Source organism: Opisthocomus hoazin, chromosome 5 (genome assembly GCF_030867145.1).
Source record: "Opisthocomus hoazin isolate bOpiHoa1 chromosome 5, bOpiHoa1.hap1, whole genome shotgun sequence".
NCBI classification, from domain to species: Eukaryota; Metazoa; Chordata; class Aves; order Opisthocomiformes; family Opisthocomidae; genus Opisthocomus; species Opisthocomus hoazin.
In genome coordinates, this window is record NC_134418.1 from 18,316,073 (window position 1) to 18,325,950 (window position 9,878).

A 9,878-nucleotide genomic window follows, 5' to 3' on the forward strand; every position below is an offset into this window, starting at 1 on the left:
TTTTTAGCATAATCAGCAATGTGCATAGGTGTGGCCTTCAAAGAGTTATTACCACAGTTTACAGGCACGCTGTTCGTAAATACAAGCAGAACTCCAGTCAGTGCAAAATGCCAAGCTTCCCACAAAACATATGGTAATTTTTGCTCTGTAAAACGGATAGATGCGCTATATAATGCATAATTGCAGCACATTATATCTGAACTTCTAATTGCTTAAAATTACACTTCAAATCACACCAACAACATTATTACCTAATTACCCCAAGGGTTAACTGATACTCCAGTGGTTAAGTCTAGGTAGAAGTAATAGAGCTATTGTATCACCTTCATCCACTACAGCAAGCCATATGGTTGCAAATGCCCATATAGAATCTATACCCTGTCAATGTTTTCAACATCTTGGTACGGTAAAAAGTGGAGAAATGCTGACCGAGTGCCAAAAGGAGGGAGGGTCCCGCAAGATGCTGAACAACTTCAACAAGAACTTTGATTTGCTCTAAAGGAATTATTTTACATCAGTTCTACTTTCTAGTGACAACAACATCATTGTGATGCGAAATGGAGTAACGTGGAAACAGTTTTGGTAGTTAAAGCGGATACAAGAATTATGGAAGATGGTGACACTGAGTTGAAAAGGCAAGTTACTATCAGAATATGGGGGACGGAGTAAAACAGACGCTTGCAGGCCTTCTTCCACCGCCGCACAACCCACTTGTGAGACTTTTGTAAACCGCATGAAGAAAACATAGCATTCTAGGTACATGGCAATTTGTATTCCTTTTGTTCAACTGTAAAATGCTAACCTGGTTGCAAATCTAGCGGTGAAGCAGGTTTCATGCCTGCCTTGCCAATGCCACCTGAAGCTGGAGGATCTCTAACCTGTAGAAGAGAAGATTGTTAGGGATGCTGGTGCTGCTGACTGCCTTCCTGAGGGATGGCGTATCATGAGGGTGCTTCAGCCTAAACAATAATAAAACTAAAAAGTTTCACTCTATCTACTTTGCTTTCTGAGCATTCTCCTCTCTTCATGTGACTACTGTATTTAAAGAGTTAGAATATTTCTTTTCGTATAATGTGGTCATTAATATTTCAGAAATCTCTTTGCAACCTGCTGTAGGACAGATGGCAACTCGTTCTCTCATACAATCTTCTGCTAATGGCTGAAGCAAAACTACATAATTGGAACAAGAATCATGAGAAGGTACATGAAATACTTTAAATGTGCAATGTACGGGAAGTCATAATTTTCTCAATTTACTACTTTAGAAAATAACCTAATTAAAAATGCAGTTAGAAAAAATAAATGTTTGAAAGTCCAAAAAAAAGTAAAAATAATGCGCTGCACAGGTGATCACATAATCACAGAATGGTAGGGGTTGGAAGGGACCTCTGTGAGTCATCTAGTCCAACCCTCCTGCCGAAGCAGGGTCACCTACAGCAGGCTGCACAGGACCCTGTCCAGGCGGGTCTTGAATATCTCCAGAGAAGGAGACAAATGATGTAAGACCGCATATAATAATACTCAAACAGGGACAGTTGTTTTTACCCAGTATTTAGTTTCTGAAGAATGAGCTATTGATCTGTGATTAGGTCTATCCTTGGGTCTGCCTTAATCAAGGCTTTCCAAATATGATGACTTTTATACACACATACTGTTTCATTTGCCCTCTGAATGCAACAGATAAAGTCAGCCAACCAGCCTGTGCAATTCTTCTGGGTCATGACGGATGCTCTAGTCTGCAGCTAGCAGTTGTGTAAAATGGACAGGATCTGGACAGACACTGAATCTGCTGTACATGAGTAATCTGGTAGTAAAACTATACTCAGAGATTAGATTTCCCCCTTCCCTTTTTAAACACACACACAAACGGTACAGACAGGTTTGAATGTTTCTGCTCAGCTAGCTAGGCTTGGCAAGCTGACTCTGTGGCTTAGAATCAGGAAAGATGGACATCAGCAGGTATCGCAGATCATGTGTGATAGACATCACAGCAACATTATCATTTATTAGTTGTTTGGAAGGATACAAAGACCTCAGTATTTAGTTTGCAGACAACCAGGCAATAGATTTTAAGTACATTTAGAAACCTATGTAAAGTTATGACTTTACTGTATCAGTTGTGAGTTTGTGACTCAGCCACGGCCAAGTATCTGGATGTGAATATTGACAACAGAAAGACCTCAGGAAGAAGTTCTAGTTTGACACTTGCATTTTGGCTGTAGTTGTCAGAGTTATTCAGAAAGAAGTCTGCTACACTCAAGTCTCATGCTTCAAGTCTGTATGATGCAGATGGCAACAGCACCCTGGCTGGCAGCTTCATCGTGATTACGTCTTCTTGACAATGGTGTATAAACAGCAAGGTGGTGTCAAGGCAACCTAAGGCTCATGGATGGGACAGCCTGCTCCTGTAAAATTCATGGCTTTTGCAAAGACTCTATACTACCATCACTCTTGAGTCTGGAAGAGGTGATAGGCTTAGAAAGCCACCAAGTCCTAATTCACGTTTAGCTCTGCAAATGTCTGATTTTTCCAGGCTGGTGATTTTTCACTAGCCCCATAAGGCATGAAACTGCTCAGGTTGTCTCCAGAAGCATTGACTGTTCCCATACTGAGGTTCATGGACTGCAGGTGGTTCCAGTTGATCCCCAGTTACCTCAGGAGTACCAAGGGTACTATTTGGCTTAGATCAGTAACTTACAGGCTTTAGTTTAGAAGGGCGTGGCTATCCACCACACTAATAGAAATGGAAATAGTATTCTGACCATAAAGTGCTTTCTCTCTGAAATTCTAACAGTAACCAAATGCAGAAGGAAAGTCCTGAGGAAAAGACACAAGCCTAGGGAGAAGATTTCAGCCAGGGGTTCGGGAAGATTTCTTTCTCTACTATTTTTGCCTAATAAATAAGAGCATTGAGACCCGGCCAACAGGCCCTGCCCTACCACAGTCTTTTTTGGAGATTAATCATCAGCCACTTTGGGGCAAGCTTTTCCCTGCCAGGATCACCCCTCTGAGGCTTCAAGTAGCCCAGAAAGAACTTCTGGAAAAGAGGACCCGGCAAAACTGAGTATATATGCTGGCCTGTTTACACAGTACAGTGCAGGAAAGAAAGCTCTTCTTGGGGAGGAAGCAACCGAACAAAGTATCGGCATGGTCGGAATGCCTGTTTACAGCAGATACGCAACTTTTGGCAAAAAGATACAAAAAAATACCATTTGAAGTGAGGAATCCAGCTAAAAATACTGCAACGAGTTTAGCAATCTACCCATACCCTTTTTTCTGTAAACAAAGAAAAGTGTATATACCAAAAATAAAAGACTTCTTTTTATCTGATCTTGCAATCCTACTGCAGGCAAAACTCCAGCTTAAATAAGAGCACAGGACTGGGCCCTTGTTATGATCTCTATTTTGTTCCTTCTCACCATCCAGAGGCTTCTATTTTTGAGACTGGATCTGCATAGTAAATCTTGTTTACATCAGGCAAAGACTGAGTTTAAGGTTTTTTAAGTGGATTTATGGTTTAAAAAGTACAGACTGAAAAAAAGAAAAGGAAAGGTTGAACAGGTTTCTTTGTAGAAAATGATCTAGTAAGCATCAGAGCGATTTGCAGGGGAGATCCATTTTTACACTTCACACTGACTCCCTCTCCCCCTTCACCAGCCCCTGCCCCCAGAAGCTCCCCGTTCCTCATGCGTACAGTTTACATTCTGTATTACAACTTTAGGGGGAAAAAAAGCAGCAAGACATCCCTGATTGTAAGCTAAGGATCAGCATGGAAAGGAAGTAGAGTCTTTGTTTTTTTCTCCCCCAGCCTCATAAGAATTGTTAGTTTGTAACAATTTTAATTGAAAACAGCTGCAACTGAAATTTTTAAACGGGATGAAACAACTATATGACATAAAAGACAACCAATAAAAAGAGCCCTGAATCCATTCTGTAGTCCGTGTCTGCCTAAAGGAGTTCAGGGGCTTTCTTTTAAAACTGGCCTTTCAGTTTCAGCAAAGCATGGTTTACAAGGACTCTTTTAAAAATACTTCACTCATGTTCCTAGCATTGCGAAGTATTAGTATACTTGTGGGTGAAAGAATATTTCCTCAAACATACTTTGAGACAGAAGTTTATGTGTTTTCCCCTCAACAAAACAAACTCATTGGACAAACTCAGACTTATGTACACAATATGAGAGATCTGTTTGCGATACTAAGTTGCTATGTGAACAAATGTGATGTCACAACATAGATTTTTGTGACTAATCTATTAAAAATGCATCAAGGAAGAAGAAGAAAAGATTATTTTATCAGATAGCAATGTGAGGAAGTAAAATAAGAGACTTCCATGAAACTGCAGAAATTTTGTTTTGCTTTGATTTGCCTTGCTTTAAATATTTGGTTGAATATGAATATCTGTGTAAGCTTCCAGTTCATTTAGTAGCTTTTAAATAATCATAACATCCTCCTCTATTTTCCTTTTAATTTTCTTTACATTTTCTTCCATCATGAAATCTCTACTTTCGTTAAATTCACTATACAGTTTAATAGGAGTTTAATATGATCTGATTAAGCTGACTGTCTTTAAAACAAATACGCTACTAATCAAGTTCTCTAGTCAACCTTGAAACACTGCTCTCTTAGCCAGGAGGAAAGCTGTGTTGTGCATATAATGATGATGTAAAGCATAACCTCTTGTAGCAAGAGAGAGAGAGATACAGGTGAATTTAATATATTGTGATAAGCAAAAGTTCTAACCATATAGGGGACTAAACAAACAAATGAAAGTTTCGATACATTTCTTTGATTATTGGCAATAAAGCAACGCCTCAAACTTTAAACTGTCAGTAACTCTAAGTGTTCTATCCACAGCGCACTGTGATGTTACTGAAAAATAACTACATACAAGATATAATCACCTTTTGTTTTCTCTGAAGTGTGAACAATTTCAAATGATTAAAAATTAGAACAGAAAAGGATTTACAACAAAGAGGAAAAGAGGCTTTATTTTAAACGTTCAGTTTTATGAAAATATTTAAGCTAATTTACCTATGTTGTGTATTGCTACCTAGAACTTTAGAAACTGCTGATATGCCACAATAGGATTGCTTTCTTGAAATGTTAAACTAACAAAGATATAAAAATATTCAGATAAACGGTGTTTGAGTGAACAGCAATAAAATCTTTAAAACCACACACAGAGCAAGGAAACAGCTGCATTTTGGTTAACCAGAAAGTGAATCAGCTATGATAGAAGTAAATAAGATTTATCTTTATATCTGCCAGAGATTATTAAACATTTAAATATTCATTTTACTTCTTATATCAGGCTTGTTGATGCATTACAAAACGGCAACAGACGCTCCCAAAGTATTATTCAGATAGCAAGTATCAATTCCCATTTTAAAAAAGTATTACCAGATTCAATGCCTTTGAACAACTTTTAACGAAGGTAAGGTGTTCCTGTACACTAGTTAGTAATTCAGATTCCCTAATTTACTTTAGATCACATAAGAATTAGCTAGGTGGTGGACTTTTGCCAGTACTTACATCATAAAACCACCCCCTGCCTGGGTGCGATTGGAATTCTTCGCCTAAGACTGACCCTGAATTTAAAAAGGCAGTTGTAGGTTCTGCCTGAGGAGCCCATAAAGTTGAAAGAAGTTTGGAGAGCAAAAGTTGGCACACCTAGCACAGGCTAGAGCTGCTAATTCTTTACTTTCACAAGTAACATTTCTTCCTAAAGAAAATAACAGCAACAAAGATAGCCATGCTGCATCTAAATGACCTTTATTTATCACTCTGTACTTTGTCTGCTTAATACGCTGAGCACATCCTTCACGCCAACTATTACTCCCTTCCACCCAAGGCTGACGCAAACCGGAGTGGAAGCGGTGGATTTCTAGGGGCGGGTCCCCAAGCGCAGAGCCACTTTGAGGACACCTCTGCCTGCCCCAGCATACCACAGACCCTGCTGCTGAGGGGGCAGGAGTAGAAATGGCATTAACCGGTGGGTTCCCTAATGGTCTCTCTACCAGCCCTTGCTTTTTTTGAATTGCTCTCGCCTACCTCCAAGCTCCAGAGAGCAGCTACAAGAATTCACTACAAAGGTGGGCCCTACAGATGGAGAGGAGAATACAGATAGACATGGTATACGGATGGATACTCATTTCACAGGCTCTCCATCCATCCTCTGTAAAACTTAATTACGTCTGTTTTGCTCTGCCTTGGAACTTTCACCACTGCAAGGGACAGCAGAGAATCCGACTCATGTTATTAAGAACATTTTTATTTTGTAGGAAAACAGGAAAATCGCAAAGGCATTCCAAAAATATATTTGGGCTAAGAGCTGTAGGTTCCCATTTTTTAATGCATCCTCACTTGCCACTGGCTCTCTCCAGAAGTTGCGCCCAAGTGGAATCTGCCAGCTTGCTACCCCCAGTCTGTTGGAGAGTTTCTTTGTAATTCCTTTCCCCTTAAGCCGCTTTACTTGTGCTCACCTACCCCCTGGGGCTCACAGAGCACAAGCAGCCTCCTTCAGAGACCAGTGCCTACATTATTCCAAAGACTGCCTGAAGAGACACGCTCATGCAGTAAGCCTGCATCACCCACAGCACAAGCACATTCCTTCCACGACATGCAGGGCTCCATCGGTCTGGGTTCAAAAAATTCAGAGCTAGTTATACATGCTCCAAAAGCCTTCTGCTACCAATCCCAAACATGCTTGGAAGTGCATAAAATTAATGTGAAACTTCCACTCCCAACCTGCCTCACAAGCCAGCATGATTCTTTACAGGCTGTCCACACTTAGCCACTGTAAGTGTCCCAGGAAACTAATTTAATTTTTTTTCTTTTTATTAAGGAAGGTGTTTTAATTGGAGGACGAATGAGATGACCTGAAGCTAGCTAGAAAATACATTTGAAAAACAACAATGCTTACAGCACAGAGCTCAGAAATTAAAAATCAGAGAACCAGAATGTAAACACTGAACAATCAGAAGGCAAAAGTATTTTTACTCTGAGCAAATAAAAGACATGCTGGAGCATAAGGCCTTCACTAACTAAGCACTGTCTGCCAAAGTAAAATGCTTCTTGAAACCTATGGCAGTACTAATGAGAAAGAGTGGGTTATTGCTTTTTGCCCATAACAGTCCATGTGAACGTGCACAGCAAAAACTGCAATTAAAGGCACTGAAGTCTAACTCAGCACACCTCAGCAACGCAGGAGGGGGAAGTTGTTTCACAAGTCACTCAAAAACTTTTCTAGCGTAGCATCTGTAAAGGAGCTGCAATCAGAAACTGGTCAATTATTAAAAGCACCACTAAAAGAATACATAAAAAGGCTAAATGAGCACTGACAGCTTTTCAGCACAGCTTGTATATAAAACCCTGAAGGAATCACTTCATGATACATATTTCTTCTTTTCACTTGAAAAAGTCCAGAAATTATTACATTAATATGTTCAGGAATGTAAGGAACAGAGTTGCAACACACTGGCAAACCAGTAGCGAATAAACCCCCCAAACCCCCTTGTTCTACCTAAATGGCAGCGACCCTCCGCAACCAAGAACTTGGGGCAAAACTGACAAACAGTTGCCATGATCTGGGGAGCAAGGAGCCACATGGAGTTAATTTACCCATTACTCCAAGGCAATGTTTTAAGCCTGGCAGTGGTAACAGTGTTAGAAAAGCAGTTACCCCGTGGCAGTTACCCAATCAGAAAGCAGGTCACATCTCGTTAGCTGTATCATATACATTAAACGTCACAGATTCTCCATGGCTTAGCTGACAATTGAGGCATGTGTGCTTTATTTTATGATAACCTCATGTTCTCTCAAAGAATTACAATACAACAAGCAGATCAATCTGAGATCCTTTACCATGCTTCCTGGCACGAATCTGGCAGGTATTTGCCTCTGCATAAAGCCATTCACTATAAAAGATGAATACTTTTAAAAAGTGTTTTCAGGGCACCACTAGTAAACTACTGTGAAAAATTGCAGCCCCAAGAATGTTTGCTGCACAAACACAGACACATGGGCAGAAATGCAGCCTGATTCAGTCCACATAGTTTTCACTTCAACAGACTAAAAAGGGTGCTTTATTTAACCATGTAAATAACAAGATGCAGCCTCTGCTATTTTTTGTCCTTAAGTGACGAAAGTATTTCCCCTGTCCATTCGGCATATTCTTTGTGGTGGCTGATCTGGGTGTAGAAGCCAGGGTGTATAAACCACTACCAGGTAACACAAAGCTAACCAACAGCGAATGTAGTTTACATTAACTGGATACTTTTGACAGCTATAGGATAAAGTCATGAACCGATCATCTCTCTGGCTAAAAGCAACTGCATTCTAAACGTAAACACGAATTTCTCTTGTCGGTCGTCCTGAGCATGTGTTCTTTAAGTGCAGCCTAGGAGTAAGTTTTTAAAACTCTGCTCCTGTCTTCTGTCATCATTCATTTTTAATTTTCACGAGTTTACAAAACAAAACCGGAGAAAGGTTCCTCTCTCCCCCTCGGCCTGCAACCTTTCTGAATTAGTTTTATGCATGATACCTTGCAATACCACAGCGGCAAATGCCAGCAGGACAGATCCTGAGCAAACCGTGCACCAAGGCAAAGAAATTTCCTGAGACCAGCATCCCAGTCAATCCCCAAGTGCTGCACCGTAATTCCAAGATTTCAGCCTAAACTGCTATCTCCTCAAAGAGTTGCTCTGCGTGGAAACACAAGGAGGGATTACCCAATTAAACTACGAAATTAATTAGGGTTCGTGCCTGCACGCACTCCACTGTCTAGCGGGACGCTCCGGCTGGAATTGGGGTTGAAACCTTGCCCCGGTGCCCGCAGAGGAAGAGAAGGCTGAGGGACTTACCTCCGTCCGCGACTGCAGCCGCTTGTTCATTTCATAGATTCGGTACTCGGGCTGCACCATGTACGGCGTGTGTCTCCTGTAAAACGGGCCAAAAGGAGAAGAATAGAAAGGGTCATGTGGTGCGCTGGACATCTTGCCTGCTCGCAGAGACTCAAGCTACCCGGAGTATCACCAACATCCATACAGAGCACATGGGCTGGGTGTTCTTCACAGTACAAAGTAGCAGCGCGCACACGCACACGCATCCAGGCTGCCCGCTGCCGCGGGAGCCCTCCGGAGCGGGAGGCGGGCGGGGGAGCGGCAGAGGAGGCGAGAGGAGAGGGAGCGGACGGGCTCCTCCGCCGAGGGGAGAGGGGGAGAGGAGGGGAGCGGAGAGGGGAGCGGAGGGAGCGGAGAGCGGCTGGGGCGCGTCAGGCACCGCCGCGCCGCTTTAAAGCCGCGATTGCTGGAGGGGTCATTTCCTGTCCGCGCCGTGCACTAGTTCGAAAATACAATTTTCCTGCCCGCCTGGCAGAGGTTTGGGGTTTAATTTCTCCCAGCCAGGACCCCTCGGGAACCTGGCAGCAAGGCTTGTTAGCATATAGGTGGTTTGAAAGCTGCCTGAGCCAATCACCCTCTGCGAGGAGCACGCTCGGGCAATGTCAGAAATGTGATTACTACAAAATACATAAACACGGGCCACGCCGGGCCCCGCCGCCGCCACCCGCCGCTTCGCCCCGGCTGCCTCCAGCGCGGCTCTGCCCGCTCCCAGCGGCCGCGCCGGCCGGGCTCGGCAGACCCGCAGGAGCCTCGGGGGGCTGCCCAGGGGGGGCCGCCCGGGGGGGGGGGGCTGCCCCTCGCACCCACAGCTGGGGGGGGGCGGCTGCTGCACCGGGCCAGCGGGTCTCGGGAGACCTGCCGGAGCCTCGGGGGGCTGCCCTGGGGAAGGGGGGGGCTGCCCCTCGCACCCACAGCTGGGGGGGGGATGGCCGGGTAGCCCGCACAAAGAAATAACCCCCGCCCCCCCGCCACACTT

At 43.2% G+C, this 9,878-nt stretch overlaps 1 protein-coding gene across 10 annotated transcripts in view; it reads right to left on the reverse strand.

Moving 5' to 3' along the window:
- The window catches only part of LDB2 (LIM domain binding 2), a 216,708-nt gene extending 207,253 nt beyond the window's left edge, over nt 1-9,455 (reverse strand). For 3 of the 10 annotated variants that reach the window (XM_009934325.2, XM_075420598.1, XM_075420599.1), the window contains exon 1: nt 8,864-9,452. In XM_009934325.2, coding sequence (XP_009932627.1) covers nt 8,864-8,995 — 132 coding nt within the window. In that variant the 5' untranslated portion in view covers nt 8,996-9,452. Of the gene's footprint in view, nt 1-8,863 lie in introns of all 10 variants that reach the window. The other 7 variants (XM_075420597.1, XM_075420593.1, XM_075420594.1 and 4 more) reach the window with 5 other exon arrangements.
- Between the last annotated feature and the right edge of the window lie 423 nt (nt 9,456-9,878).